General features: G+C 62.9%; 1 protein-coding gene across 7 annotated transcripts in view; it reads left to right on the top strand.

Annotated features, from left to right (window-relative positions):
- Positions 1–5,729: 5,729 nt before the first annotated feature.
- The window catches only part of MPRIP (myosin phosphatase Rho interacting protein), an 88,918-nt gene continuing 80,860 nt past the window's right edge, over positions 5,730–13,787 (top strand). For 4 of the 7 annotated variants that reach the window (XM_052773048.1, XM_052773050.1, XM_052773049.1 and 1 more), the window contains exon 1: positions 5,730–5,993. In XM_052773048.1, coding sequence (XP_052629008.1) covers positions 5,874–5,993 — 120 coding nt within the window. In that variant the 5' untranslated portion in view covers positions 5,730–5,873. The remainder of the gene's footprint in view (positions 5,994–13,787) is intronic. The other 3 variants (XM_052773052.1, XM_052773053.1, XM_052773051.1) reach the window with 2 other exon arrangements.

The raw sequence follows: 13,787 nt of genomic DNA, 5'->3' as shown, positions 1-13,787 counted from the left end.
TTCAGGGCTGGCTCCCCAAACCTGGTAGCCAGGTGGAGAGCAAGGACGGCTGGATGGGAAAAGATCCGGCTCGGCTGAGGGCCGGCATGGAAGCGAGGATAAAAATCCTATAAATGCCTAGCAAAGGGGCAGGGAAAGGAGGCTTCAGCGCTGGGGCTGTGTGCTGAGGTGTAAAGTGTGGGTGGCAGACAAGGGAGATGAGTCAAAGAACAATCTTTAGCCAGAGCGGCTAATCGGATAACGCGGCTTTTTAAACCTGGCAGGAATAAGTCCCCATTCCCACCTCCGACATCGCTGGATTTTCTCAGGACGAGAGGCGTTGCTGGCAGGACCCTCGTAGGAGGGGGGGGCTTGCAGGCTGCCGAGGAGCTCTGCTGTTAGTTTTTAACACTAAAAACCCTGGGGAAATTCCAGAGGGTTGGAGGGTGGCCAGTGGGACTCTAATATTTAAAAGGGATAAAAGGGCTGACCCTGGGAATTACAGACCAGGTAGGCTGATCGCAGTCCCTGGGCAAATTATGGGCCGGGTAATTGGGGATACTGTCAGCCAAAAATTAGAAGCTAAAAATATAATTAAGGTCGTTAGCTTGGTTTCATGGATGGCAGCTCCTGTCAAGTGAGTTGGCTTTGGTTTTTGGCATGACTCTGGGCTGGCTGATAAAGCTAATTGTGTTGCTGCATTATAATGGGTTTCTCCAAAGTATTTAATTTACGGCCATGTGACATTTTCATTTGTAAAACTTGCATTATATGGAGTCAGCAGAGCAGACATCCGACGGCTGCGGCTGGCAGCTCAGGGGTGGTGGCCGAGGGAGCTAGCGATGGAGGAAGCTGGAGGGACCCGATTTTGCATGGGACAATATTTTTCGCAGGGATGCTGAGGCTGGCGGTGAGAGGGGAGTCGGCAGGACAGGCAGCCATTCCCCTCGCAGGGGGATCCGCTCTGTCCAGCCCAACAGGCAGAGCCCGGCCAAAAGGCCGGGGGGGGACACTTGGGAACAAAAGAGCCGGATTTTCCCGGCTAAAGCACAGCGAGGTCCAATGGCAGGAAGCAGCCATGGGACCTGGTCACCGATAACCCGACCGGGAGTGTAATTAACCATTGGCCCAATTTTAGGAGAAGGGTATGAACTCACAGGCATTTGGCATCTCCGGACAAGAGGAAATCTCTGCTTGGTGGGACGTGATTTAATGCGGTTTCTGGGAAAAGCTCAAGCCTCTGAGTGTGTGCGCGTGTGCATCCAGCAAAGCAGAGGGCTGCGCTGGACCATCCTCGTGGTCTTTTCCAGCCCCGTGGAAGCTGCATCCTTCTCTCTGGGCTGCATCAGCTGTAGTCAAGCACTGTGGATTTCCTCCAGTGGGCAATTTGGGTCCTTTTATTTTTCCCAATGGGAAAATAGGGCACAGGTAGGACAGGGCGCAGAGGCAGTACCTGGGGCAGCCCGGGAGACTTTCCCTCCATCTGTGAGGGTGTTTTTCACCCCCATACAGATTTCTAACTTGTGGGTTTCACCCCTACTAGACACAGGGTGGCTTCAGGGGCATCCAAGCATCCCCTGGCCAGTGGCTCCCCTGCCAGATATTCCCCAGGCGGGACTGGGCTGGGGGCTCTGGACAACCCCCCCCCCCAGCCAGCCTGGCTGGTTTGAGGGGCCGTATCCAGCCCCCCATGGCTGGGACTCCACTCGGTGCAGGGCAGGAGGAGGGAAGCCCTCGCAGGCGCCGCTCGGTCCCAGCCTGGATCCAGTGGAGATCCCAGGGCTTGCCAGCTTTAAACCATGAATCCTGCCCTCTCCCCTGGGCATCCATGCGTCTGGCTCCACCGTAATGATGGCGAGGTGGCGGCGCAGAGAGATTAAATGACTTGCCCAAGGTCCCGCAGGGAGCGATGGCCACCCAGGAGGAGCACCCAGCCGTCCTCCTCCTGCGCCGACAGCACCCGGCCCTGTGGGAAAACGTGCTGCATCGCAGCTTTGCCTGCAAAACAAGGCACGGCCACATGTACCACGTCCCCATCCCGGTGACATCCTCACGGATGGAGGCGGTGGACGGCCTTGGCCTCCAACCACACCACGACAGGGAGCGGGTGCCGCTCTCTGCTCGCCGGTGGGGTTTGGTGCCGCCGAATCCTTTCCCGGAGCAGGAGGGTTTCGCTGATGCCCTTGCCAGGCTGGGGCCGGCGCAGGCAGAGCCGGTGACTAACACCTCCTGGTTTGCAGCTTGTTTACCTGGCGCTGGGGCTTCGGTTTGGATCGCTGACTCACCGCAGCGCCTTCCCCCTCTGCCACTGCAGCTCCCTTACGAATACTTTCCATTTTCCCATTACTTTAATTGCCCTTGTTTGAGAAAACTGCCTCGGACTGGCTCTGGGCTGAAGAGACCTGTTACGCACGGCTGCCCCAACCGGGCGTCCCCGCGGCGGGGACGATGGGGGGACGGCGGGGTGGGACACCCGCCTCTGTGGCACACACGGGGGACCTCTGTGCCATGGCCGTGCCGGGACCTGGGACACGCAGGGAGAGTCATCGGCAGCGAGTTTTCGACAGCCCCGTCGGCCGCACACGTCGAACGCGGCGCATGGGCGGCCGGCGGCGTGCGGATGCCGGCTCCGGCACAGCTGAATGTGGCCCGACAGGTTTGCGGAGAGGCCCGTCCCGTTCGGCTGGATTTTTGGAGAGGTTGGAGCCAGCCCCAGCACCAGCCGCTTCCAGCGAGGTGCTGCCGGCTCCGGCGGGGCCGTGCATGGCGCCAGGTCGTGGCCCCGAGCCACGGTGCAGCTCAGCCGCGTCTCGGGCAGGCACAGCCGGCGGCGTGGGAGACGCCAGCCCTGGCCCATGCTCCGTGCTCTGTGCCAACGCTCTGCCCTATTTTTGGGGGACAGTGCCCCAAGGTGCTGGGGAAAAAGCAGCCCCTTCGCTCCTGGAGGGACCCCCCCCCCCCCAGCCTGTGGGGTCCCTGCCCCGTCTCTGTGCACATCAATGGGGGGGACAGGCACTGGTCACCCCTGTCCCCCTCTTTCCCAGCTTCCCACCCAAAACCCTTCTGGAGGTGCAGTGCCCTGCTCATCCCGGCCTCGCTCCGGGAGCACGGGAAGGTGCTGTGCGTGGGGCAGGGGACTTCGCATCGGTTGCGGGTGCTGTGCCTTTGTCAGCTCGCAGGGAGCCCCGAGGAGGTGGCGAAGAGCTGGGGACCACAAGGACAGCGTGTAGAGGTGTCCGGGGAGCTGCGGAGGAGCTTTTAGGCGCAAAAAAAATGCTGGGCATCTCTGGGACCCGTGGGATGCAGGGCACGCCAGGTCCTCAGCAAGGGATGTGGCGGGGAATAATCCAACATCAGGGATGGAGTGAGGAAGGCAAGGGGGATCAGGGCAGGATAAGAGCCGGTTAGGAAAACTGTCTGCCCTTCTCCAAAGAGCAGGCGTTCTGCAGTCATGTGCCAGGTGAACCCTGGACCCACAGCGAGGGCGTCAGGGTCTGTAAATCCCGGAGGGGAAAATCCTCCCTCCCTGGGGAAGGGCCGTGCTACTTGTACAACATTAGGATCAAGGGAAAGGCGAGAAAATCCACCCAAACAAGTGATGTGTGGGGAGCTGGTGGCCACCTCTCAGCCTGCGTGTCCCTCCTGGGAGCATCGCACGGGCTCGGGACCACCGGTGTGGGACCGGGGTAGGATGCAGCGGTGCCACGGGTGCAGGAGCGGGGTCAGCCCCACGGCTCCACTGTCCCGTCCTAATCCGTGGCACACCGGCACTGTGCGTGCTGCGAGTGGCGGTGGCAGGAGAGAGAGAGATGATTAAAGCAGCCTTTGATGAAGCAAAAATTAATAAACAAGCAGGCAATTGTGCTGGTCTTTATTTACTTGAGGATGACAGTGTGGAGCCGGCGCGGCGAGGCCGCCGAGGCTGGGCCCCACATCAAACAGCGGGGCAGCGCCGGGTGCGAGGGGACCACGCCGCCGCCTCTTCTCCGACGGGTTTTTCCTGGTCCCAACAAACCCGGAAAGGTCCGTGTGGCTCTTCCTTAGAGCAGGGCCCCGTCCCATGCCGGCGGGGGATATTGGGGTGAACAGGAGACGCTGTGTGCCACTGCGGCATCGGACCGTGGCGGGACGTGCCGGGCTGGGGTACATTTTGGAGGTGCCGTTTGGCACGCTCGCCCCGTCCCCTTGCTCCGGGGTCAGCGTTCCCACCTCTCTCCTGCTCCAGTGATGCTCCACAGGCGCTGAGATCCCTGCTCCGGCCCTTGTCTGGTTGATGCGTGGAATTAGGGCTGGGAGAGTAAAACCAGAGCCGGTGCGTGCCCACGGGTCGGTCCCTCGGCCACCCCCAGGAGCAGAGCTGGGAGGCCAAACCCACGCCTTCGCGCCGGGTCCTTATCACCCGGTCGGGCGTATTTACCTGCCGGTGCTGCTGGTTTCCACCGGATAAAAATGCACTGGACAAACAGGAGTTCCCTGCCGGCCCTGGGGTGGTGGCACAGCGGGGGACGCGGCCGAGGCGGGACATGCACCCCTGTCCCTGCTTCGTCCCCGGTGCCACCCTTCGTCGCAGAGCTGCAGGAGGGGCTGCATTGACCCCCCCTCCCCAAATTTGAGTGTCCAAGCAGGTGATGAACCCCCACAATGTGCCCACCCGTGCCAGGACTGGGAACTGTGCCCAAGTTTGGGGACGGGGTCAGGGTTAATGGGGGCAGAGCCCCATGGGGAGGGGGTGGGTGGGGGGGTGGGCTGTACCCCGGGGCACCCCTCTGCTGGGGGGGTGGCTGTGGGGGTGCAAACCCCACATGTGTCCCCACTGCTGGGTGGCCAGGGGGGGCCTGGGCTGTGCTGGGAGCTGTACAGTGGGGTGTCACTGCACTATAGGGGGGAGCTGGGCATGGAGGGGGGGGGGCTGTGCACCACGGGGTGGGGGTGGCCGTGGGTGGTGCAGGGGGTCTGTGCACTGGGGTGGGGGGGGTTCATGCATGGTGGGGGGACGGTGCACGGCACAGGGGTCCCCCCCACGATGGGTCAGTGCATGAAGGGGCCTGGGGGAGGCAAGGGGTCTGGGGCACAACGTGGGAGGGGGCCGTGTGTGTGTGTGTGTGGGGTCAGTACGCGGTAAGGGGGGGTCTGTGCACCCTGAGGGGGGGGTCTGTGCACGGCAGGGCTGCGCAGCTGAGCGGGGGGCCCCCACGCAACCCCTCCCGCGGGGGCTGCGCCGAGCCGAGCCGAGCCGAGCCGAGCGGGGCCAGCCCCGCCCCCCGCTGTCAGCGCACCGCCCCCCCCGCACGACAGAGGGAGGGGCCGAGGCGGCCCCGTGGCGCCCTCCCCTCTCCTTGCGTCCCATTGGCCGGAGGATCCTTTTGTTAGCGACGGATGCCCGCCTCCATTGGTAGGCGGGGACGTCCTTCCGCGCCGCGACCCCCGCCCCTCCTCTTTTCCGCCTGCCTCCCCGACGCTGGAAACTTTGCGGGCAGCGCAGTCGGCAGCGGCGCCCGCAGCGCCGAGCACCCAGCCGGAGCCAGCGGGGCCCCGCACCGCACCGCCGGGCACAGCCCAGCCCCGCAGGGCGGGGGGGGCACCGCGGCCCTTTGCGCGCCCCTCCGCGCCTCCCGGCCATGCGCGCCCGCTGAGCCACAAGCGGAGGCGGGCCGCCTTGCAGTTTGCTCCCGTCCCCGGTTTTAATTTGCTCTATTTATTGTGTTTTTTGGGTTTTTTTTTTTTTTTTTTATTGGGGGGGGTGGGGGTGTTTTTGGCTTTCCCCCCCCCGCGCTCCGCAGGCGCCAGGCGGGGGCCGCGGCCCGCGGTGGCGGCGATGGGCGCGGTGGCGGTGAAGGCGGGCGGGCGCTCCGCGGGGCGCTGAGCGGGCGCTGGAACGGGAGCGGGGACGCGCCATGGCCGCCAAGGACAACCCCTGCAGGAAGTTTCAGGCCAACATCTTCAACAAGAGCAAGTGCCAGAACTGCTTCAAGCCCCGCGAGTCCCACCTGCTCAACGACGAGGACCTTAACCAGGTGGGATCTTCCCCCCCCCCCCCCCCCCCCCCAAAACCCACTGTTTTCTCCCCAAAATCCACCCCCGGGGCTCCGCCCCCTGCCCGCCCCTACGTCGTCCGGCCCCAGGGAGCCCTGGCTCCCCGTGGGGTGTCCGCTGGCCCCGTGGGTAGCCCGGGGTCCCGTGGATGGTGTAGAGCCCCGTGGGTGCCTGATGGCCCCCCCCCGGGTACCTCGAGGTCCACTGGGTAGCTTAGGGTCCCGCGGGAGCCCCCATGGATAGTATAGGGCCCTACGGATAGCGCAAGGTCCCACGGGTGCCCTGCTGGCCCCGTGGTTAGCGTAGGCTCCCATGGGGTCCCCAGGGGTCCCATGGGGTGCCCGCGGGTCACGCAGATATCGTAGGACCCTGTGGGTGCCCGCTGCCCCCATGGGTAGCGCGGGCTGTCAGGGGTGGTGTGGGGTCCCGTGGGGTGCCCACCGGATAGCACAGGGACCCACAGGTATCCATGAGTCCCATGGGGTGTTCAGGAGCCCCACGGGTGCTCCCTGATCGCACAGGGTGCCCAGGGGTCCCATGGGGTGCCTGCTGACCCCGTGGGTGGTGTGGGGTCCCATGGGGTGCCTGCTGACCCCACCGGTAGCACAGGGACCCACAGGTATCCGTGAATCCCGTGGGGTGTTCAGGAGCCCCGTGGGTGCTCCCTGGTCCCGTAGGGTGCCCAGAGGTCCCACGGGGTGCCTGCTGACCCCGTGGGTGGTGTGGGGTCCCATGGGTGCTGGCTGACCCCATAGATACCCAGGTGTCCCACGGGGCACCCAGCGTCCCCGCAGTGCCCACCGGTCCCTTCGGCCGTGGCCCACCCCAGTGCCTCCTCCCCCGGGGCCTCACCCCTTTCCTGAGGCCGTTTGGGGACCAGCACCCACATTTGGGGTGATCCCAGCCCCTCTTGGGGTGCACAGCAGCAGGTGGGGGGGTATCCTGGGGGCACCATCAGAAGATCCCGAAAGTCCTGGGGAAAAAAAAAAACTGGGTTGCAAACAAAACGTTCCCTCCTGGATGGGCCGGACATGGCCCCCCCCCACCCTACAGCCCCCCGCTTTCCTGGGGGGGACAGGAGGGTGACCCCTTCCTGGTGAGGACCCAGTGTGGGCACTGGGGGGGGGCTGCTAGGGCTGGGCCTTCCTCCTCCTCCTCCTCCTCTTGCTCCCAGGCCTGATGCAGGCCCGGAGGCCCACGCACCCGCGGCGGGGGGGTATTTTGGGGTGCGGGGGCCTGTCTGCGGTGTCGGGGTGCAGGGAGAGGGGCCACCCTCCCTCCTCCCACACCTTTCTGGGCCGGAGCTGACATCCCCGCTCCCGATCCTATTATGGCAATGAGATCAGACATATTGCTGCGCTCGCTGGGGGGGCGGGGGGGGGGGGTGTATAATGAAATCTGAGGGCTAATATGGAAAAAATGTAACTGGAAAAAATGCCGTGGTGTGTGCGGGAAGGGGCGGGCGGCGGGGAGCGTCGCGGCCGTGCCCAGACAAAGGAGCCGTCCCGGAGGGGGCTCGGGAGGAGCCCCCCGCTCCCGGCCGGTTCCTTCCCGCTGCCCTGTCTGGGGTTTTTGTTGCCTCCTGGGTGCAATGTTTTGGTTTTTTTTTTTTTTTAATTTTTATTTGGGGGGGGTTCAAGGCATTGCACGCTGCCCTCCAATAGTGCCTGCCTGCCCCGGCTGCGGGGGGGCCTGCCACCTTCCCTGGGGACCCAGGGCCGTGTTCCAGGCAGCCCCTCGTTCGCTTTGTTCCCATTGGGGCGGTGGGTGGCCCTGGGTCGGAGCGGGGGGCTGCCACCACAGCTGGTTCCCGTGGGGCTGGGGTCGGCCCCGTGGCCGGATCCAGGCCCTGCGTGTGGGGGCTCCGGTTGGGAAAACGGCGCAATCTTGCTCGGCTTCTCCCTTGCAGCTGGGCTGAAGTAATCCCGCTTCCCAGATAAGATGGTGGCTCTGGTAGCGTGTGATGCACGCACGTACCCTCCCGCCCCGCCACGCAGCCCCCCCCCGTGCGGAGGAGCCCCCGGCCACGGCCAGCCCGGTGCTTCCCCCCCACCGTGCCCACCTCCCCTCCGAATTCGTGCCCCTTGTCGGAGGAGGAGGCAGCTCCGTGCTGCGGCGAGGAACCTGGCTGGATGTGGGGGTGTGCTCGCTCCGAAGCACACCCAGGAATAACGGTTCATTTAACAGCTCTGAATTTTTTTGCCTTTTTAATTTTCTTTTTTAAGCTCGGTTTGGGTGGGGATCCCACAGCATAGCGTGGGGCCTCCGTGCTCAGCGTGTCCTGCTTACCCCGTGAACAGGGACTGTGTTGGTGATTACCTAGAGTTCGGCTAGAAGAGTCTTTTTGAGTCATCTGACCTTTCTACTTGGCTTGCAGGAAAGGTGAAGGTACTTCACACTTACGCACTTGTGTCTTTTTTGGATTTTTATTATATAAAAATACCTGTGTGGGTGTTGGTGTCAGGAGCTGCCCCTCCTGCTTCCCGGGGTGCTCCGGGGTGCTGGAGCTGCTCAGGGCAGAGACTGGTGCATGCTTGCAAAGAGTCACAAACATTTGGTAGTGGATTCCCGTTGTACTCAGGAACCGAATTAGGAATGGGGCTGGGAGGAGGGAATCCAGCCCCAAACATCAGGATTAATGAGCTGGAGCTCTCTAATAATAATCAGACTTAGTGCTTCCAACTTCAAAGGACTGCGTGGATGCTAAATCCCTAATCCCGGGAGCGCTGCGTTCACGAGTTGTTTTTGTGCGTGGCTGTGCTGCCGGACGGGGGTCGGTGTGACTTGGGACGTCTACGTGTGGTCCCACCACCCCTTGGAGCCCTGGCTGTCCCCACCCTGGGGCTGCAGGTGGGAGGTGATGTGCCCTTGACCCCCCCCACTCCCCCCAACCTGCATTTGACCTTCTGGGGTGCCCGCATAGCATGGGAAAAACTGGGTCAGTCACCGCGTCTGCTCCCCCTTTGGGGAAAATCTATTGCTGTGGGTCTGCCCCGATGAACCCGAGCCCCCGCGTGGGTGCTCAGAGCCCAGTGGTCCTGTGTGGTGGCAGGATCTGGCCCGTGGTCCCTGGCAGACACAGTGCTGGTGACGGCTCTGTCCTGGCTGCTCCACCCACCCGTCGCCAGCTCCCCTCGTGCTGCCCCTTTCCCGGCAAGGGAGAAATTCCCTTTCCGTGGGAATTCCCTCTTTCCTGGCAAGTTGTGCCTGTGCTGGCACCGCAGGGTCCCCTTTAACCTCCTGCAAACCTCGTGTGGAGGTCTGCTTTCCAGAGCCAGCCCCAAGAAGATGGATGGTTCCGGGGGACCCTCTTCCATCTCCAGGAGAAAGCTGGGCTGGCCAGCGGGATCTTCTTCCCAAGGAAGCCACCCAGGGCTCTGCAGGGCCGTGGGGGTGTCCCCATGGGGTCCCCGACCTCTACGCCGGCTGGCCTGGACCGAGCCGTGCCTGTGCACACATACCCTTAGTTCATAAGGAAGAAGAAGCCCCCCACAACAGGAACAGGCTGGGAATCAACCTCAAAATTACGCTTGGCCTGAATTGGAAGACGAGCAGGGTGTAAAGCAGTTGCTTTTAATTTTCTCCATGCATGTGCTCTCTTGGGGCATGGGGACTGGCACAGATAGAGGAATTTGAGGACGTCTTTCCAGCTACTAGTGTCTTTTTTTTTTTTTAATTTTTTTTTTTATTTTTTTGAGATCATGGCATAGATGCCCAGAGGACCACCCAGTTAGAAAATGGAGCTCGCAGACTTTTCCCACTGCCTCCTCCCGCCCTGGCCCGTGACACCCCTGCCCAGCAGCAGGGGGGGTGTTTTTTTCCATCTCTCCTCCGTTGGACATTATCACTTTCCTACTGTTCTGGATGCTGGACAGCCGGCCGCCAGCAGCCCTGAGGCTGGAGAGTGTCAGCATTGGGTCGCAGGCTTGGCTTTGCTCTGGGGCATTGCATCGATGGGGCCGCAATGCCCTGGGCCGGGGTCTTATCCTGGCTCTGTGTGTTGTCCGAAGGGCAGCAGGGTGAGGGATCATGTCCCAGGCATGCTTTTGCCTCCACCCCCTGCTTCTTGGGGGAGGAAAAGCCCCCTCTTTCCTGGAAGGCAGCCCCCGCACTTGCATTCCCTGCTCCCGGCTGCTTGTATCATGCTGCAAAAATCTGCCTGTACTTGACTAATTATTAGGACCGAACAGGGGGGAGATTCTCTGCAAATGTCAAACCCGCCTCTGTCGGTGCCTGCAGTGGGCAGGGACTTGGGGGGCACGGGCAGAGGAGCCGGGGTGGGCAGGGTCATGGTGGCTGTCCCCCATGGGCAGCATCCCACCCTGGGAGAGTGGCGTGAGGGCGGCGGGTGCTCGGGAGGGATTTCAGGTTGGGTGCCAGGGTCAGCTTTGGGTGCCAGGGTCAGCTTTGGGTGCGCTTAACCCTCCGCGTGGCACAAGGGAAGGGGCATGGCGGTGCCTTTGGGTGCTGGAGAACCATCCCCTTTGCACACTTTATTTGCTGCTGGTTTTTTGCGTGGCACCGCAACTTATCTGCTCTGGCACCCGAGGAAGTGATAAATCCCCTTTCCAGCACTCTAGAGAGATGTTGTGGCTTCTCCCAGGCGCTGAGGAAGCCCCGTCGTGGGAGGTGGTTAGATACGCCTGCTTGCTGCGGGGCACGCCGGGCTTTGGGGCTGCTCGAGGAGGGGGAGCTGGGATTGTGAAGCCCGTTCCTTCCCACTTCCATTTTGCTGCCACTTGACAAATTGCCCGTGCGCGCCGCAGCCAACCTCTTCCAGCTCTTGCTCTGACTGCCCAAGCCGATGGCAGCGCTCGGACTGGAGTGCAGCCCTGGGGCCAGGGCCAGGGTATTTGCAGAAGGAGACGGGCTGTTTGCGCGAAGGGTGAATTCAACCTTTCCCCTTCCTGTTCCTCCGGTCGGTCGCTCCCACTGCCCACGCGGCAAACCACCCGGGCAGCTCCTTTCTTTGGGGTTTGCCGACGGCTGGGTCAGGGCTGCTGGTGTGCTGGGAGGGCTGTTCCATCCACGGTGCCTACCAGCTGCCCCACGGCGGTGGCACCTTGTGTTCCTCATGCCCCGGGTTCTGTCCGTCTAGTCTGATTTGTCCTCTTCCAGCACAGTGAGATGTGTTGGTGGTGAAAGCCTGACCTGGTTGATTTGCAGCTTCGGCAGCAGCCGGCTCATGCCAGCATCTGCGCTGTGCAAATGCGCTTTTGCAGGAGAGCAGGAGGTGGACGGAGAGGGGGCTGTCTCCACGCGTCCAGGGGTGTCCCCAGGAGCTGCCGGGGTCTCAGGCTGGAGAAAGCTGAGCTTGGACCCAACCCTGGGGCAGCGAGCAGCTGCCTGGATGCGAAGCTGGGGGATGGAGAGTGCTTTCGTGCCAGGAGCGGTTGTGGATGCCCACTGGCAGCACAGCAGCCTCCCGTGCTGGGGTTTGGCCCCGCTCTGCTGCGCGTCGCCAAGTGACATACAGCGGAGGGGGAATACTATACGGGCAGAGGAAACCGAGATGTAAGCGGCTTAACTGCTGAGGCTGGGATATGTCCCCGGCCCTTGGGATTGCCGGTGTTTGCAGAGCCTCCCGCCGGCCGGGGTCGCGGGTCTCCAGCGGTCCATGCGGCATCCTGCTGGGAGCACGCAAAATGTTAAGCGATGCGGGCTTCTCAGTTCCTAGAAGCCGTGCTGTGGGCAGGAAAGCCTGCTTGGGTATCGTATCCCATTCCCTGCCCAAGCACCATGTCACCTTCCCCATTCCTGCCAGGTGACGGCTGCTCCGACTCACCCGTCAGTGATGTTCTCTCTGGCTCCAAGGTGTGCAAAACCGAGAGCGGAGCTGAAACCGCCCCGATTTCTTCTTTTGAGGTTGCAACCACAGCGTTTGTGGTGACTTTCCCCTTGAGCTGTGCCAGAAACAGATCCCTGCCTCTGGGGAGCCCTGAGTGGTTCAGGAGTTGGTGCCCAGGGGACGATGACCTTGCCATCCCCGCTCTGGGGCCACGCTCTCCTGCGGGTCTGGCTGAGAGCTGTTGACCCTGTTCCCGGTGCAGGGAGCAGCCGGCACTGCTGTCGCTGCTTTCGGAGAGGCTCCTTTGATGAATATTGGGACTGAACCCATAAAGGCGGTGGGATGGGAGTTACCATGGGTTCATGCACAGCCTGGCCTGGGCTGGGGAGATGGTTTTCTTGCAGGGCTGCTGGAAGCCCCAGCACCGCTTCCCCAGTGCACAAGGCGCTCTCATTCAGCGTTGGAGGCAGAGGCTAAGCTCCGCTGCAATGGTCCATTTTTTTCCCCTTCCCGCTCAGTTGCCAAGCCTAAACAAAACAAGCCCTGCCTCCACCCGCGACAGGCTGATTACGTCTGCCGGCAGCCTAAACAGATTATCCCTCCTGCCACGCGCTCGGAGCCAGGAGTCTGTCCCAGCGGTGGATTCGGACTTCCCTCAGAGCACGTTGGGGTGGGTGGATACTGGCTGTGGGTGCATCCCCAGCCCACCCGGGTGTCCCGGCATCCCAATGGGGATGTGGGTGCTCTGCCCCAGGGCTGAGTCTGGACCCTGAGAGGAGATGTGGGTGTCGGCAAAGCTCTCCTGTTCCACCTTGTGCAATGAGCTCCTGCGGGTGCTGCTAAGCACCCTGATTGCCTGGCTGGTTTGCGTGCGGGAGGCAAGAGGTGAAGGTACCACTGACAAACGCAGCAGGCGTGAAAGCGCATCCAACGGGCACGCTGGTTGGTGTCAGCCCACCTGTGGCCCCCTGACCTGGCGCTCTGTGGGCTGTCACGCTCCTGTAACCTGTCCTGCCCACTGGAAGCGGGTGACTGTGCCTTCTCTGCCCTGCGGCCCTGGGGATGTGCAGGGATTCCTGTATCACCCCGGGCTTCGGGAAGTGCCGAGTGGCTCTGCACATCCTTTGAGCCCCGGCTGCTGGGAATCGCGTTCCCGGTGCTGGTAGAGCTGGTTGGGGTGGGGTGGTTTGTCCGTGCCTGGGCAGCATCAGCGCAGCAGCCTGACAGCTTTGTGTAAACCGAGCTGGGGCCGCTTCCTTCTCCGTTTCCTCCCACCCGCCATGCTGCCAGCGCTGGCTTGGGGCGCTAGGCTGGAGGCATCGTCTTCCCCCGTGATGCAGCGCAGGGCCTGCAGGCCGAGGGGATGGATGCGGTGGCCGGGGCAGCGACCCGAGAGGCAGGTGAGGGGCTGCGGAGCACCCACAGCACAGCTCCGGTGGCGGGTCCTGAAGCTAAGCAGAGCCGGGCGGGATGGGAGGCGGGATACCTGGGCGCTCCCAGAGGTGCGACAGGAACCGGAGCGGTGACGCAGGGGCGTTTCTGCCTGACTCAGCCTCCGCCGGTCCCACGGGACTGGATGGAACTGGGCAATTTGGGGCTCCAGCCCAGCCGCACCTCCCACCACGCGGTGGTACCCCTGCAAGGCACTGTGGCTGTATCGCTTTATTTGGGGGGCGAGGCGCCTGCGGATCTCTCCCAGGGCGGCGTGGCAGCGGCTTCGGCACCTCCCGGCCGAGGTCGTGGCGGGCGGTTGGCTTCGTCACCGCGAGCCGTGCCGGAGGAACCGGCTCTCCTCTTCCTGCCCGCCCTGCGAGCGTCATCCCACCCCACCCCAGACGTGGATGCATCACGCTGCCAGCAGCTGCCCTCCACTCTGCTTTCCATGTCGTTTTGTGGCTCGCCCTTCAGCCAGGTACCGTCTGGATAAAAGCAAAGCTGCCCAGCGCCCGAGCATCCCGTGTGGCTGCTACCTGCGGGGAAACCGCCC

Source organism: Harpia harpyja, chromosome 21 (assembly GCF_026419915.1).
Source record: "Harpia harpyja isolate bHarHar1 chromosome 21, bHarHar1 primary haplotype, whole genome shotgun sequence".
Classification (NCBI taxonomy): Eukaryota; Metazoa; Chordata; class Aves; order Accipitriformes; family Accipitridae; genus Harpia; species Harpia harpyja.
This window is presented reverse-complemented; position numbering and strand designations above follow the sequence as displayed.